Here is a 17,998-nt window from a genome sequence, read left to right on the forward strand (position 1 = left end):
TGAGCAGCTTTACCCTCCCTCAGCACAGAATTACAGTTTTGTGAGATCCTAAATATTGCATCTAGTGGTTCATTTATGTAGCTTGGTAAGGCTTGTAGGGCAGCAAAGAGATGCAGAATTGAGTGGAAGCTTGCACTACTGTGAAGACACTGAAGACTTGCCACAAAATGCTAATTAATGAAAGCATATTTAGAGGAGACTTGATCTTAATCTTCAGTGACTCACAAGAAACAAAAACTTAGCAGACAGGAGTACAGCAAAATCCAGTCACTAGAAGGCCAAACAGGTGAGCTTGGATGAGAAGCCTGGTGCCTGTTTCAACCACATATGTTAAAGAACTGCAAAATTTTACACAGGGATAGTCTGATTTCTGGACTTGGAGCAAACGTTAAGCTGGTGGTGGATACCGTTACAAAGATCTGATCTGTTCTGCTAAGGGACTGGGTTGGACTTCTGCTCTCCTTGAGTGCACATCAGGCTGGGCCTTTTCTGAACCATTCATCTGTGCCTCTGAAATCGGGTTCCGACTCCACCCCGTGTGCTTTGGTACAAGATTCCCCCAAAGATTAGCTGGGGAGAGCCCCTGCCAAACCGGGTCCCTCCAGCTGAGCTGTATCCGTGAGCCCAGAGGAGCAGGAAGCGCCAGGACCAGTTCCTTCAAATATTTTACAGATTAAGACTGGGGTCTGGGATCTCTGGGAAGTCAGTGAAGTTCATGGACCCCAGCCGGTTGCGGTCCTTGCTGCAGCACCAGCGCTCTGCGCCAATAATTGCTGTCTTCCCATCCGCCTAGCTGGGTCGTTCGCTATCTTGTTCAAATGCAATGACACTCATCAGTGTGGACAAGCCCTCTGACATTATTTGAGTGCAGCTGGAGGCATCTACTTTAGCCTTGAAAATGCCTCTTTCTTGGCAGTGCTTTGTGTTTATTATAATGCTGTCTGTAATGTGCAAAAGTACATTTCTGTTTTAACTTCCTTCTTTATGTACTAAGGAGTGTGGTTTTAATTAAGGATTTGAGATTGAAACATTTCCGGTTTTATGTGTTGTTTTTTGGTTGGGCCTTTTTCTTTTTTTTTCTTTTTTTTTTTAGGACGGTTTTCAGTTAAAATGTTTTAGAGTTTTGAAAAATACCAGATGCCCAGCTCACAAAGTGTGTGAAGAGCCCTAGTCACTCCCTCTTCCTCTCAGGGAAATCAGCTGCTCCGCTGAGCAGGAACAGCCAGGGACAGCCGATGGCCAGAATGGGGTCAGCAGGCAGGAGAGGATGGGTCGGGACTGGGATCGGCGGTTTTCAGCGGCGCGCTGTGGCTGCGGCTCCTCACACGATAGGAAACGTTGACTCAGACCCATAAAATAAAGCACCTGATTTTTGCAGATTCTGGGTTTCTTCCCCAAATAGCTAGTGCTTGTAAAAGGAGATGGGCCAGGTCCTTGCTTAACAGCAGAGCATCTCTATTGCAGTGCCAGCGAGGGGCGTCAGGCATGCCCCTGCCATCCCTGGCCGCTGGCCACGGCCCACACCCACGGGGAAGCGAGGCCAACCCAAACAACTTGTAAAATAAACCAGTTGTTTTGCTGCACATCAACTACCAGCAGAAGGAAAAAATAAAAACAAGCCAGATTTTAACTGCCCTGGTAGTGGTAGAGCTTAGAAATGTCCTATAAAGGCACCCACCGCTTTTTGAAAACAGCAAGCAATGAGAATTATGTTAAAACCAGGTTCCTCGAGCCAGTCCCATGATTTTTGGGAGTTTGACTCATGATTTTTGAATGTTGGGGTTTGGCAACGCTGAAGCCCTCAGTTTGAATTTGTTCCCGATGTGGTATTCCAGCTTCATAGCATGACTGATCAGTGTCACTCTCCTCCGGAGCGGCAAGAGACCTGGAGGGGTGGGAGCAGGGGGTGGGAGGTAGAGAGGTGCGGTACGTGGCGCTGCGCCTTCTGCGGCTCCAGGGATGCTGTCGGGTGGGTCTGGCTCGCATCCCTGCGCGAGGCTCTTCGGAATCGAGCCGTGTGTCTGCCACGTGACAGCCGTTCACGCAGCAAAAACGGAGTATGGGGGCTGCCAGCTGGGCTGAAGGGAACGGGCAACTGGGTGCACAGCTTACCTGGGTTAAGCACTTTACTGGGATTAAATGAGAAGGTTAAAAACATGCTTCACACCCATATATCTTTTAGCTACCCAGCATGTGTACAGGGTGTTGCTCATCTTAATTTTTGCAGGAAAGCACTGAAAACTTCCACCTGCTTGTTGCTGTGTTAGCGCTGCAGGTGCCGTTGAGAAGAAACGTTTGTAAAGCAAACCTCTGCCCTGCAACTTCTGGCACCTTGGAAGAACGATGTGGCTGCAGCTTGCCTAAGCTGCAAGTGATGCACAGGGGACTTGGGTCCCTGTGGTGCCCCATGGGCACTGCCCCGCAGTCAGTAGGAGGAGGTGAGCATGGGCATGGGCATGGTACCTGCCCTTGTGTCTTCTTGCTTTGCCTCATGTTATAGTGTACAGCTGTATGGCAAGCTACTGCGTTATCTTGTACACACCTACGTGGGTTTGAGCTGCACAGGGTTTCCCACACCTGGGAGATGAGGTTCAGTTGCACATGGAGGTGTCTGTCTGCATGGCTGGGGAGCAGCACCATGCAGTGACTGAGTCACCTCCCTAGCAGCGCAGAAATCGCTTGTGTTTGCACCTCAAGCCAGCTTTAAACTGTATGATTCACCATGCCCCCCCGCCTGTGGGTAATGCTCTGCGGCTACCCAGGTACTCCTGCTTCAAGCCCCCCATCTTGATGCGATCCATAGCCCCTTCCTCCTCCTGAGGTGCCTGTGGAGGGCATTGGGTCCCCCCATCAGCCGTCCCCGTCCATCTCCAGCTGCCTGCCTATTTGGGAGCCTGCACATCGCTGAGTGCTTGAAGAGCTGACCACTTCTTGCCTATTTGGGAATGCTTTTAAATTGTTCCAGAAACTGCTGTTTGTTGATAAATCGGGGCGATCGCAGAGAAGTGTTTTAGCTAAACTGTGTAAAAGAAGGAATGAGCTGTAGTGCAGCACTGCCAGCTGTCATTGGATTTAGAAACACACATCATAGATTTTGTTGCTTTTCAGACAGCTGCGCTTATAGCTGCTCTTATAGCCATATAAAACAGTCATTCTGTCAGCAAACGGTCTGGCAGCGGAGCTGGGTTATATCTGCAGCCGTGTTCCCAAGCCCGGAGGGTTCGCTCCCTCCACGTGCATAGGTGAAGTCCAGAGGAAAGCAGCTTCGTAGCTGGGGCTGCAACCTGTCCCCGACGTTGTAGCTCTGCACGGTCAAACACTGGGCTGTTCCCACTGCCTGTGCAGGGATGGTGCTGACGGGGCTTGTATCCAGCCCCCTGGCCATTAGGAATGGGTAGTTGATGCCCCGAGAGGGTGTTTTGGGGTGTGTTGTTTTGAACCCCGAGTCTGCAGTTGCTGCTCAAGAGTCTGTCTGATGTACTAAATCACAGCTTGTTATAGTAGTGTAATTGCAGATCTGTGACCTGTCCCGGTTGGACTTTGATGCTAAAGCTGAGAGCTCCAGAGGCCACACTTAGGTTGTAAGGGAAGGAAGATAATGCTGATTTATCAAATTTGAAACATTTTCAAAGGAGCAATATCACTTTCGATAAAACTGTGTGTAAAATGGGTTTCTTACCTAACAGGCCACCATTTAAATGCCCACTCAAAGTGGTATTTGAATATTTCCTCTGCATTTTATTTGCATTCCTTCATTCCATGTTGTGTAACTCCAAGCAAACTAGCCCAGCTGCATCAGGAGGCGGCTCTGGGAGTTACTGCTGTGCACACTGTTTCACACCAATCCCTTGCGCAAGGCTACCACCATCTTGTCTGGGTGGGATGACCTGCCTCCTGCAGCGGCCCTGGGGATGCCCAGTGGTGCAGATGCTGCAGAGCAGCAGGGCTGCTGATGAGCTGTACCCGTGTTTGCTCTGGAGCAGTTTCTGTGGCTCAAACCCAGTGATCTGGGGTATCCAACAAGTCGCATGAGAGCAGGCGGTGCTCACAGCCTTATTTTCTCTTGCCCTGTTGTCCTGCTTTGTACAAACCTGGAGCTCCCTCCCTACCCACCTCTGTTTCCCTCTGAAACTTTAGAAGATGCTGGATTCATCCTGATCCAAAGGGGAAAACATCTTAAGTTATACAGCAGAAGAAAGCAGCTTTCTTAGCTGTAACGTGATCTTGGTTCCTTCCCAGGCACCAGACTGGAACAGAGGGTTTGGAAATTGCCCCTCTGGCCATTATCTGAGCTTTACAGTATTTGGAGATTGAACCCAGATCCCACATCTCTTCTGAAGCTCCATGTCAATTTACACTTGTTCCTAGAAACCATTACTGTCCTGTGAGCTCTTTACCACGCGAGGATTGAAAACAGAGCTATTCTGCTCATTTGAGCTCTTTTTTTTTTTCCTTTTTTTTTGCATGGAGGCAGAGCTCAGGGCTTGTTCCTTTTTCTCACCATCTGAGGATTAAGCCCAATCCTGACTGTTATCCGACCTCGATACCATTTACACACTGAACCCGATGCCTATGGCTTTTATCTGAGCCCTTACAGCATTTGGAAGCAGGCCATGCCCCTTGTCTGGTATCAAAAGCATTATATTAATTTGGGATTCATTCCACAAAATGAGGCTGTCAGCCAGACTCCTTAGCAATTGGATATTGAACCCAGACCTCGTGGTTGTCTTCCAAGTTATATGCCAGCTGGGAACTCAGCCCACAATCCATGGCTGCCGGCCAAGCTCCTTATTGGCGAGAGATTGACACCAAGCCCCCAGACTGCTATTTCTGTACGGTGGTGTTAAGGACTAAACCTAGCTCACGTGGTCAGCATAATCACCTCTGCGCTGGCAGTGAAATGAAAAATCTAGTTAAAGACTTGAATGAATATCGAGGGTCGATGTTCAGCTGCTTAAAGACCGGGGATGATGACAACAATTCCCTTGGAACAAGGCCCCCTCAATACTCCGGGGGGAATAGCCCCAGATCCCCCATCTGTCATCCAGCTGGATATAAAATCCAGGTTCTCATTAACACACAGTGCGCAGCATTTCTTTACTGGCTGGCAGTATTAAAGCCAGTTCCTCCAACTTTCAGGTATTCTTCAGATGGGATTAAACTAGATCCCTTCTCTATAGCGCCGTTAGGCTCTGCCAAAGCACTTCTTGTCACTCAGAGCAGACCTCCAACGCTGCACCTTGCCTTGGGAAGCGCTTCCCCTGTGCACCATGCCCTCGGCCTTTGCTCCTCCGTAGAGCAATAAGGAAGCCGGGGAGGTAAATGAGAGCAAGGGATGACCCCGCGCACCTCCATCCTCTTTGGGGGAAATCGGGAGTCTGACCAGGTAGAGGGAGCATTTCAGGTGAAATGTGTGTCTGAGGCAAGCAAACTTTTCCCTCCTGCCAGTAATTTTGCCTGGGAATTCTTCAGCATCTTTACACGGTGTGGTTTTACTGCATAGCAAAATGCTTCAGAAGACTGAATTAAAACCAAACAGCTTCCCAGCTGGGATGGTTATCATTAGGATGTCATTTCCAGCAACTGTGTGGGTTTCTTGGTAGCCTCGAAACCTTTAAAATTCTCTTTAAGCAACATCTTAGCATGCAGCTAGAATAGGAAAATCTTCCCATGATCCAGTGGATCAAGCAGGATGTTATAGTGCATACGGGCAGTGTGGGATGTTGCTTTCCCTCTGAACCATGATGGTGAAGTGATGGTGAAGGCTACTCTTTGGTGCTCTGACTTTTCAAGTTGTGGATGAGGGTTCTGGTTTCCCACTCTGAAACCCTACCGTGACTGGGGATGGAATCCATGGGAAGATTTCAAGCCGGTTTTGCAGACCTGTCCCATGGGTCTGGAGTTACTCTGATTGCCTGTTGCATATCTTCTGATTCATATTTATTTGCAAAGAAAACATTAAGTCCTTGCCACACACATGTGTTTTTATGAGGATTTTCAGCCCAAGAGAGCCAGTGCAAATGGGATTCAGCTGACTATGGTGGTAATTTGTTTGTAAATAGTTTTCCGTGTACCCACTTGTTCAGTAAGCGTGAATACCCCTCTTTTTCCATTCATTGCTCTTACCAGGCACCTTACTCATCTCTTGTCTGAACACTCTGTACTGCCCTTTCTGCCCCCTCCCTGGAAAGCTCTCTTTGGGCTTCTCTTTGCCAGGTCTTTCCCAACCCATTCCCTCCGCTATCTGCTGCAGGGTGCTCAAGGGTCTGGGGATGCTGCTGGCTCCGGTGCTGGCACTGGGAGCTGTTTGCCGGGGCGCTCCAAGCATCGCGTAGAATTTATGGGGAATGCAGAGTCAAGCAAAACCCGAGATTAGCTGAAACCTTACTTTCTAGAACAGCATTTATTTGCTTTGTCAAAAGAAGAGTTCATCTATCGTGTGTTTGCTTGGTGTGTCAGCTAACCCGAGGATTTGGGGAGCGTGGTGTGTGCTGCCCTCTCCACGCTCAGCTTTCTCTCGCCCAGTCCTCCTCGGTGCTGGTGTGTGCTGTACGTGCAAGAGTCAGACGTGGTGAACGGTGAGGATAGAGGGAGAACAGGCTCTTCTTTCCTGTCCTCCTGGTTGACTTCCCAGAGTTACGAAAGCCCCCAGCACGCTGTGCCATGCCCCACCACCCCTCAGCCCACTGGCTGATCTCAGCCCCCATCTCAGTGCACATGAATTTCCACTCTTCATGCTATGCTCTGCCAAAGCCAAATTCCTCAAGCAGAATAAAAAAAAAAAAAAGTGGAAGAATTTCAAACCCAGAGATTATTGAACTGTCCTTCTTACCAAATGGCAGTCAATACTATGTTCTTTATAAAGTCTCTAGTATAACGTTTAATTCAGTAACTACAACTGGAAAGTCTTTCCAATTATTTTATACTGCCAGAGACGTTTTAATATGCCTCAGATTTTGTGTTGGCGTGCCACAGAGTTAAGTGGCATCCATTTTTCAGAGAACTTTAAAATTTAGCCTCATATAAAAAGGAGAAAAATGGGGAAGAATCCCAAAGGGTGTACTTGTCCCATGAGCCCCACAACCATTTGTGGCCTCACACCTTCTCCTGTGTTTTGAAATCTCCCTCTGCGCAGGGTGAGAGATCCATGCAAACAGCCAAAATGTATAATTCCTGTGCAGAGCTTCAGCAGAGGGCAGGATTGTGAGCAGATCTTCTCTGGCGGCCACCCAGCCATGCATCGTTGGGCGGTATTCACTCTCCAGATGTGTCCAAGCCTCCGCAACCAAGAACCAAGGATGTGAAAGGTTGAGATGGCCCAAATGACCTCTGATTTCTTTTGTGTGTGTGTGTGTGTCAGGGCTACGGGGCTTCTGTCTCTGCCTACTGGCTGACAGTCCCTAACCCACAGAGAAGGCACTCATCCCCACGGAGACCTGCCAGCGAATACTGCCGTGGGGTGCAAGGGAGCAGAGTGCACAGCTTTGCTGCCTTGGTTAGACTCGTTCCAGCTACATGAGCATAAGTAAGTGGCAGAAGCTGACTCCCAGCATCCTTGTAATTTTTCTTTATTTCCTTTTTTTAAATCTTTTTTGCTTATTTTATTCCTTCTCCCATAGCTCAGTGGACATGAGCGCTGAGTGTGTGAGTCTCTGTGCTGGGTGGAGGGGGGGGAGAACGTCTTATAAATCCAGTTCTGCTCTATTAAGATTCATTCTGGTACGACAATGGCTTTTTCTATTGAAATGCTTTGTGAAAGCCTTGCCTAATGATCTGTTAGCTGGGGAAAGGTTAAATTCCTGGAAGATTTTCTGTGTTTGATGAAGAAAAAACAGTGCAATTATCCAGAATTCAAAGTGAGTTTTAGCCAGCTGTTAATAATACTGCGATTCTTCATGTTCTCATTACTCAGAAGTAATGTGGCCATCCCTAGTCATGGCAGTAAAATATTTATAGCGTTCTCTTTTGGCCCTGTTTTTACTTACGGAGGGCTGGACATCGCTCAAGGTCTTATCAATGTGCTGCTTTCTGTGCTGTAGCCACCCATGACAGTACTCTGCCAATCGAAGCGTAGCCGTTTGCAACTGAGGTGTCCAGTTTAAGGGGATCACCTCAGGAGGGGTCGACGTGCCCTTTAACCAACTGTTAGTGGTTATCTTGTGCAAGCTGGTCATCAAAGCTCTGCTAGAGTCACTGGAGAGACGGGTGCTTCCAAATTCATGCCATCCTTAGAGAGCTGCTAAGAATAGAAGAGATAAATGGGCTTGATACCTGATACTCTTGACAGCAAGAGTGCCCGTATTAACAGTCTGGTTTGATGCAGAGATGGGTTTATTAGTAGCTTTGTGTCATTTGCAGCCTTGTTGCAGTCTGCAGGTTGAGTTTGTGTGCTGGAAGACCACTGGAAACCTGCAGGAGCGACCCTCAGGCAGTTCTGCCCTTCCCCCAGCTCTCTGCCTTGGTCACTGAGGTTTCCAGCTTGGGAAGTCACGGGGGAATGTGAGATACACGTGGCATCTCTGTGTCCAGGCATACAGAAACAAAGTAAGTGTCATGGGGAAAATATAATTTCACAGTGGCAGGCCCTGCACTGGGATAAACAGACGGCTTGTTTCCTCCAGTGGATGCATGGAAAATCAATTCCCAGTCCTCTGCAGAGGCTCCTAAACATGAACCAAATCCCATCCTGAATACTTAAGAACTACAACTGGTTTTTGCTAAAAAAAAAAAGGTTTTGTTTCTAGGAGGAGAACTGCAGGTAACACCTTTTCGCCATCTTCATGGTGTCATTTAGGTGTCTATCTTATCTTCTTCATAGGAGTCTCATTTCCAGTGCTGCTTTTTGCCTGGAGGCCTGAAGTAAATGAGTATTAAGTAACTGTATCTGTCTCTAATTCACTAAACATCCAGAAAAACAGCTAATGTGCCTGAACCAGTGGGATGAATACTTTAGATTAATCTAATTCAGCTACTTTTCACTCAAGAAACCAGTAGCATTTAGAAAAAGGTCGTGAAAAGGATTAGGAATTTCTTTTCCACATTTTTCCTTTCTTTTCCTTTCTATGACTTTGCTGTATTCCATTAAACATTTGCTATTCAGTCAGCTATTTCCTTGACCCTCTTTAAAACATTGCTTTTAAAATTAGTTTATTCTTCTCAGACCTCAGAGCTGGCTCTATTCGCCAAGGCTTTCAGTGACCAGGAAAGGAAACAGAATTGACACAGATGTACATGCTGTGAGCAGCTTATCCCAACTGGAGTGAGCAGCTCCTGCTTGTCACTGTCTTACTTGCACCTTGGTCCAGCCATGCAGGCACAGGGAGTCCCAGGGCATCGCTCCCCCCCTCATGCAATTGCCTCCTCTCCAGCCCCTTCACCTCCTTTGGCCATGGTGTGCACGCTAACAGCTTAGTGTTTTATCAAGTCTGACATACTTACCCCCCGTTCCTTTATATACCCCTCTTTATTGGAACTGTGTGGAGGCTCAGAGCAGGCTGCCTGGACCCCTCGGTTAACAGCAAGTTACTGGTAGCCACTCTCAGTGTGCCCGTCTCTCACTGCAGTTCTGTCTGTATCAGGGTTACCTCACTTTCTGGAGAGAACATCATGTGCAATCATGTCAAAAGCCTTAAAAATCATCAAGGTATAAGACCTAAACAGCTGCTTTGCTGCCCGCAAACCCTGCTCTCCTGTCAGTAGATTGCTTCAGTGTGATTTGTTCTTGACACATTCCTGTGGCTGTTGATCATCTCCTTATATTTTGTAAGTGCTGACAAGCAGCTTGATTATTTATCCAAGTATTTTTCTGGGACCTGAAGCTGGTCTGCCTACTCTGTAATTCCCCAGCGCCTCCTTCCCCTCTTCTGAAAGCAGAGCCCTCGGCCTGCCCTCCCCAGCCACCTGGAACCTCCCCATCCCCAGTGGCTCCTCACAGTTAAATGGCTGCATCTCCAAGGCAGCTTCAGGAAGCTCGCCGAGTGTCCTGGGATGCAGTTCAAGAGGCAGGGATGATTGAAAACACCACAGTTATTTAATTGCCCTCTAAGCAAAGCTCTTCTCACTGCCGTGTGAGTTTTTACCCTGTTAGTGCTGGCACTGGCTTTGTCAGACACTTGATTGCTATTGAGTTTTTAGGGAAGTTTGAAGCAAAGGAGAAAAAAAAAAGGCATTAAGCATTTTGGCTCTGCCAGCAGTCCTCTGTGCTAACGTGTTCTCACTGAACAGCGGGGCAGCCCTTTCTTTGGTCTCTACTTCTGCTGCTGGCTGGTGCCCCACTGCTCATCAAGGCCACAGCACAGCAAGGGAGCTTTGGGCACAGCAGGTAGGGCAGAAAACCCTCAAAGTGCCCAGGAGGGCCGCCCCAGAAGCAGTTTGGTTGTGCCGTGGCACAAAGCTCCTCTCTCTGTGTGCAGAGCAGAGGTTAGCCCAGCGTGTGGTGCACGCCTTGGAGACCCTGCTTGAGGGGTGCTGGGGTTTGGTTGCTGCAAACGGGGGGCTGTGGGAGCAGCAGGCAGGCTGCAGCAGTGTGCGGGAGAGATGGCTGTGAGCTGGCAGCCCTGGGATGGTGATTTCCTCCTCTGCTCCCCAGGCACAGCAGGGATCTGCTCTGAGAGAGATGCAAGGTGGATAAGCACAGAAAAGGCTGAACTCTCCTTGCCAAGAGCAGATGAAAAGAGATGTTATAAAGCTACTTGTCTCTGGTAATGTGGCCCCTAGCTCTGACACAGTGGTGGAGGGCATCCAAGTTTCGTGCTGGAAGAAGATGAGCCCACACCTGGAATCCTATCCCTGTTTCAAAGGTCAGGTGCATTTCTGTGGTTACAGATGTCGCGAGGATGGCATTTGACCCTGGCTCATCCTACCAGCAGCCAAGGCCTGAGAGACGGCAGGATCATTTGAACCTCCCTGGAACTAGCTTTCATTTGAATTACAAGCTGGTTTTTGTTTCTTCCCAGCCAGGTCTCTAGACAAACTCTATAACTTTGCTGACTGCTCTGGCCTTCACCTGATCTTTGCACTGAATGCTCTGCGCCGAAATCCCAACAACTCCTGGAACAGCTCCAATGCCCTCAGCCTGCTGAAATACAGTGCCAGCAAGAAGTACAACATCTCCTGGGAGCTGGGCAATGGTGAGTGTGGGAACAGGAGAGCCACAGGAACAGAGCTTGCTGTCGCGGAAAGGTATTCCTTTTCAGAAGAGGAACCTCCTCAGGTGTTTTGCCAGTGTGGGTTCAGAGGGATTTACAGGCCCCTGCTAGAAAGCAGCACTGTCTCTAAGGTGGACCTGGCATGTGTTTGCACCTTAGGTGGATGTTTCCATCAGCTGGTGTTAAACACATCAAATGCTTCTGCCCTGGCTGCTGGTTATACAGCCTGTCCTGGGGTGGACAAACCAGCACTGTATAGACTGGTAAGGTGGCTGTAGTGGCAGGAGAAGTGCCACTATGCAATGCCAAGGTGTAGTGGCAGGGAACAAGAGCATGACATCAAGGTGCAGGTCCTTCACACACCAAAAGGGATGCAGGAGGAGATGTTGGCACAGGAGAGCAAGCTATGGCCCTCATCCATGCCTTGGAGGCTCCTTCTGCTGCTCTGCAGAGCAGGCAGACAGCTCTGTGGAGCTCAAGCTGTGTGACAGCGTGTGAGCTGTGTGTCTCTCTCCGGAAGCACAGATGAAGGAGCAGAGCTGGCAAGCCTTGCTTGTCTATTTTTATTTTCCCAGAGCCCAATAACTATCGAACCCTAATCGGCCGCTCGGTGAACGGCAGCCAGCTGGGGAAGGACTACATCCAGCTGAGAAGCCTGCTGCAGCTTATCCGCACTTATTCCAGAGCAAACCTCTATGGGCCGAACATTGGGAGGCCCAGAAAGAATGTCATCGCTCTCCTAGAAGGGTAAGTGATGTTGCTTTGATCAAGAACAGATCAGAAATGCCTCCTGAAAATGATGCCCTTTGCAGCAGGTAGACTTGCTCTTCGGCTTCTTGATGTCCAACAGCTGCCAAGACAGTGAGGCTGTGTGCAGCTTGCAGACATGGTCCTCTGTGCTTCCAGACTTCTACGGAGGTCCCTGGTGGGATTTTGGGCTGAGTTGATTAACATTCTCCCAGGTACTCCCATTCTTTCCTAGTTACAGGCAGACTGAGGTGCTCACCTTGTTGGGTATGAAGACAATGCAGGGTTGTGTGGGCTAGCACCACTTAGCAGCAGAGAGGTTGTTTTAGTCTTACTGGACAAATTGCTTTGCTCTTCCTCTTTGGTGGCTGCTTCTCCCTGTGCTTTCTCCATCTGTGCAGAGGAAGAACCTGTAGCAACTTTCTTCACTGGTCAAGCCCTCTGCTTCCTCCTGGGAGAATTGGCACGTCTGTGGTTTGGGGAGGCCAGACGTAGAGAAGGAACGGTGACAGTGAGGGACACAGACACCTGGAAGTGACATTGGACAGCTACAGGAACCAGGGAGGTGTGGGAGCCTGCTGGCAGCAGGAATTGGGACTGTGTGGCCCAAAGACTCTGCAGCAGAGGGGAAATTCCCTGCAGGACTGTAAACAGAAACTCCAGCACAGAGGGCTGGGCAGGGGGAGGTGTGGAAGGGACTCTGCTGGGAGCAAAGCTGGGTCTAGCATTCATTAACATCTGCATGAATGATCTGGCAGAAACAATAAACAGCACACTGATGCAGTCCCCGGCGAGGCAGGGAGGGAGCCAGGGCCAGATTCTCAGCTCTGCTGCGGCAGCACAAAGAAGCCATAAAGCTGGTGGAACCAGCTGTGACGCCAGCACCCCTCCTGCTGATGAAAGCGGGGGAGCAGCCCCTGTGCCCACACCACGGCTGCCACTGATGCCACATGGATGCAACACTTGCCCGGAGCCCTGGTGTTCGGTGTGGTGTGGAGTGAGTTACAAACTGTTGTAGTAGCCTTCATCAGCAGGAAATCTATTAGCGCCAGGAGGAGCAGGCTGAGTAAGAAAAACAACAGGGATGAGAGCCAAGAAGCTCTTAGAGAAAGGGAAGTCCTACTGCTGCGTTTGCCCTTCGTGCACCGCAGCCAGGTCCCAGGGAAGATGGGTCAGAAGAGCTGAGTCGCGCGGCCAGGGTGGTCCGGCAGCTCTCCGTTGCTGGAGCCATGCTCTGACAGACACCGGCTCTGTGGTGTACAATCTGATGGAGAGGGTGGCAGAAACACCATCTCAAATGAAAGGGAAGGGAGGTAAGAGTTAAAGTGTGTGCAGGCCTGGTGATGGGGGCTCTCCAGACCCCCGTGCTGGTCCAAAGGAGTTGTAATGAGCATGCCTGCTCTCCAAGCTATATGCTGTTTCTCTGCTGCCATCCCTGCCTGCCTGGGTGACACCGGTCCGCAGGCACTCAAAGTGATTTCTCTCTCCCATGGAGAAAACTCATGTCTTGCACTCCAAACCCTGGTGCCTCCAGCTCATAGCAAGTGGCACGTGCCTGCATGGCCTCACAGCCCACAGGGTCCTGTGAGACAAGAGCTGTTTGTCTTTCCACATAAAGACCCCATTATTACTAGGCGGGGCGTAAAGAGGAGGAACAAGTCTGATTACACAAAAACAAAAGGGCTAAATGCTCATTTGTGTGTTTGTAAATGGAGTTGCAAAAGGACAAACAAATAGACCCTAGTGCCTAAGCTGCTTGACAGCCCCAGCTTTATTCCCAACAGCTCCCTGAGGTCTCTTCAGTACTCTTGGTTAGTGCTACCGAGAGCTCTGCCTTCTGCAGGAGCATCACAGAACTGGTCAACTCAGCATGTGCCTGGGGCTCTCACAGACAGGTCCTGCCCCTGGGGATACTGAATGAGCATCATGCAGTCAGCAAACAGGGGAGAGGAGAAGGAATTTAGGAAGGTGCCCTCGGCAAGCCTGGTGTCTGACCACCAGGAGCGGTTATGTAGCACTTGCAGTAGGATGAAGGCTCTAGAGCAAATGAAGTGTGTGCAGTTAATAGTCACGATGATCTGGTATCTGGGAAGTTTTGCTCTTGTAAAAAAATGTGATAAAAAACAGAAGTCAACCAAGGAGGAAGAGATATGCCGAATCGTTACCGCTCAAGTCTTAAGTAAGGCTGGAGGGGGTAGATGATACACCCCAGCAGAGAAGTCAGGATGGGTGGGTTAGCCTGTGCCCTATGCCACAAAGTGGGGAAATGGATTTTGGGGGTACAAGGAATGGAAATGAGATGAAGTAGGAAAAGAGAGCTCAGATTGGCCCAGAGAGCATCATCTCTGGCAGTAGAAGCTGCAGTTAGATGTTCTCCAGGGAAAGCCCTGAAACATTGAGAGTAATCTCATTGTGAAGTATTACCTAAATTTGCATTTTCCTGCCCATGTGCGTGCTGTGCCACTGCAAAATCTGTCCTTAGGCAGGTGACAACGAGCTGTGCTGGATGAAACCTGTGCACTTGCTGAGGATGGAGGCAGAGTATGGTCAGAGGAGGAGAGCTCTGCCTGAAATGCAGCAGCACGGGCTTTGGACACCCTTCACTGCTGAGTGATTGCTCCTGAGCTCTTGTACCACCCTGCACGGTGCGATGGCTCAGAGCAGCCACAGAGCATATCAGTGCCACTCTGGGCTGGAAAGTCCTGGAGCCTGGACCAGGGACTGCTACTGCTGATGTAAGGACAGGCTCTGCAGTGATGGAGCATTGCTCTGATAGCTGGGGCCTGCTGTGCAGGAGGCTAGAAATGGTGTCTTGTGAATGCACAGGTGCAAGAGGGAATTTCTCCAGACACAACCAACAGTTGAGTTTGATGAGGTGTTAATTAGACCATTCATGCAGCCTGAGCTGTTGGAGAGCAGACCATGTTTGCTACCTACTGCGTCCGCGGGTACAGGAATCCCAGATCTGCTCAGATTTTACTTGGAGAAAAAATTGTGAGATTCTAAGGAATTAACATAGTTTTTAACAGCAGATCAGGAATCAGATACAAAGGTTAATACATAACTGAATCACACACTCAGTGCTGGAAGAGAAGAAACACGGGGGAAAGCTATTAGGAGGAGGAGATACTAACATATGTTAAAGCTCAGAATGTTTAGTACAAAACTTAGGCCAGCACATCGGGGCAGATTTGGCTTGGAGGTCTTGTAACCTGTTGTTCCTCAGCTGGTAAAGCCTAGTTTTTGCCCTTGGACACTCACAAGCATCAAGGTGTTACCTCCACTTCCTCCCTGCCAGCTATGGACATGGCAGGGTCAGGAGGGGCATGGGGATGATGTGTTGATCACCTTGTGGGTAGCCTGGGTGGGAGTCAGGTTAAAACTTGTTACAATCCTCAGCTCTTCTCCCTGCATCCACAAATCAACTCCAACCCCAGGTTCCCGTGTTGGTGCTTGTGTGATAGAGAGAGGTCTTAGCTTACAGCTCATGAAGAAGCATGGGCTGTACACCTGGGATCCAGCATTACCAGAGGCCAAAGAAAAATCAAGGTGCTAAAAATAATGGGGGAGTCTTTGGTAATATTTTTGATGACTGCCCATGGCTTTCAACTGTGCCATTATGAGGGCAAGGAGGCCTGTGGCTGGTTGAGCAGGTCAGCACACATCAGTTGGACCAGGCATTACTTCTTATCTGCAACTTGTTCTGTAGCAGCAGCCAAAGGCAGTGTGTGGACAGCACTTGTTTGTTTAAACTCAAGTACAGAAGAGAAACAAGGAGAGGATGGAGTGGGCAGTATCTGGCAGAGAGAAGGGCTCCAGGTGGGTTTTGGGAAGAAATACAGATGTTTGTTCTGTCCTCTTGTTGACAAGGACTTCTGCCGTGTTTGGCAGAGGAGACTTGTAAGCACTGCCATTTTTAGAATCTCTATTTTGGCTGTTTGTCTGTCTTTAGAAAGTGCCTCCTTGCTGTATTGGTCTCAGGCTCTGTAGTGATGCCGCAGAAGTGAGCATGTTTCAGAAGAGCCAGAAGCTTCATCCTTATGGAACCTACTGCTAGGCTGGTGGCACGGGCTGTGCTGGGACACCAAATAGGTCCAGAGCAAGAATTTTGTGCAAAAAAATCAAGCCACAAGACAAGCAGTGTTAAACTAATGATAGAAAGGGAGGAGGAGATTACTGCAGCATCAACTCAAGCTGAAATGGGATGTGATGGGTGTGATGAGGCATATTGCAGTTAGTGACATAGCAGGGTCAAGGTGCTGAGGTATAAGCAAAGGATTTAGCTATTCCTCTTTCAGGAGGAAAGGATTAAGATTGGTGTTGCTGAAGCTTGATTTGGATGGCTGGAATGCCAAAATCAGAGTCACCTGTATAGGAAGAATAAGATTGGTAAGAAATGACAGATGAGATGCATCCATCTAAGTACAGAGTGTACCTTCATCCTGTTTGCTGTCTGCAGTCTGAGTCATCTTGGAAATGATGCAGTAGAACCAGGTGGGTTACAGGGTGAGGAGCTGAGGATGTGCAGGGGTATGTGATGTCTTTGCATGGGAAGAGGTTATGCCTCTTCAGCTCAGCAGACAGCTCTGAGGGAATGTTACCGAGGCCTGGGAACGGGGTGCTTTTTCCACAGTGCAGAAGGTATTTGGAAGGAAGCTTTGGGAAGGAGGAGGAAGGTTTTTCACATGGTATGCAATGGCATTGTAGAAGTCATCGTCACAGGGTGTTGTGGAGGCCAGAGGTGTGTGTTCAGAAAAGGACTGGACAAATCAATGGTGGGAAAAAGCAACAGTCGTAGTGCAACATCGGGGTCCAAATGCAACCTCCTCAGAGAGCAGATTACAAAGGCTAGGTGGTCCCAAGTGTGGGACATAAAGCTCTCTTCACTAGAGGGCTTGTTCAGTCCTCCTGCGGATCAGGTTGGTTGAAGAAAGGTGATGCTGGGCAGACAGAGAACATGATACAGCAGCAGATTCATACCTGGTTCCCACCAGGCTCTGTTCCCCAGGGTGAAATCCCTGTCTGAAGTCTGGTGCTGCAGGTCAAAATCTTTGTGCAGCAGGTGGCATGAGTTGGGACTAGTACCCGTCTCTGCTGCTGCAGGTATTCAATTGTGCTGCTGTACCCTGAAGAAGTAAGCAAAGCCTGTGCCTTAGACCCTCTCACCAACAAATTCAGACACAAGATAAAGCTATTCTACCCATTGCTGCTGGCTGAAAGGGCAGAGGTCTGCCACCCAGCGCTGGGGATCCATCATGGCACCACAGGCAGATCCCGCATTTAGGGGCTGGGGAGCGGGTGGTGAGTTTCCTTTTGTAGTACTCCAGGGAGTAATAGATAAAATAACTCGTTTTTGTGAAGTCCAGCACCCAGGAGTCAGATGATGATACAGAACCACCTGGGAGCTCGTGTGACGGTAACATGCCTCACTTGTGCAGCTGCATTCTTTGTTACAGGGTCACTTTTTTATTAGTTAAAGGATGACAATCTGCAATTATCTGCATGGGAAAGAGATTTCCAAATGCAGATGGCTCTTTAATGTATCAGGAATAAGCCTAGGAAGTTCCAGTGGCTGGAAGCTGAAGCCAGACACATTCAGATGAGAAATAACATACTTGGAGGCTAATTAACCATGGCAGCAATTTGCTTAAGTTTGCAAGTAGGTGCTCCGTGACTGGCAAGGATTGAATCAGGACAGGCGATCTATTTCAGAGATGTGCCTGCACTCAGTGAAAATTGCTGTCCTGGGAGATGTGGCTGTGGGAGATGCTCAGGGAAAGGTCAGATCTGAGGCATGGTTTCACAATATTGAGTGATGGTGTCAGTACCATCTGACGGTGTCACAGCCATCCTGTCCCACTCTGCCACAGCTCATTCCTGACCTGTGAGGTGCTGTCCTGTGTTATGCCAGTATTATCCCTTCTGGGAAGGTTGGGTGAGTGATCAATGTTAAATTACATTCTTCTCAGTGCTTATTTAAAAGCAAGCTTGAGCCTCAGTTCCAGCTCAACACCGACCCCACAAGTGCTAATGCTGGCGTGGGGTGCTGGCACACAGGCAGCTGCAAGGGTGAAGAGATGGACATATGTGAGGTCAGTGACTCT

At 49.1% G+C, this 17,998-nt stretch overlaps 1 protein-coding gene across 1 annotated transcript in view; it reads left to right on the forward strand.

The window, feature by feature from the left end:
* The window catches only part of HPSE2 (heparanase 2 (inactive)), a gene marked incomplete at both ends in the record, with an annotated part of 108,650 nt that overhangs the window by 61,177 nt on the left and 29,475 nt on the right, over positions 1-17,998 (forward strand). The window contains 2 exons of the mRNA XM_084265768.1: positions 10,956-11,129; positions 11,723-11,894. Coding sequence (XP_084121894.1) covers positions 10,956-11,129; positions 11,723-11,894 — 346 coding nt within the window. The remainder of the gene's footprint in view (positions 1-10,955; positions 11,130-11,722; positions 11,895-17,998) is intronic.

Source organism: Gallinula chloropus (assembly GCF_964237585.1).
Source record: "Gallinula chloropus genome assembly, chromosome: 5".
Classification (NCBI taxonomy): domain Eukaryota; kingdom Metazoa; phylum Chordata; class Aves; order Gruiformes; family Rallidae; genus Gallinula; species Gallinula chloropus.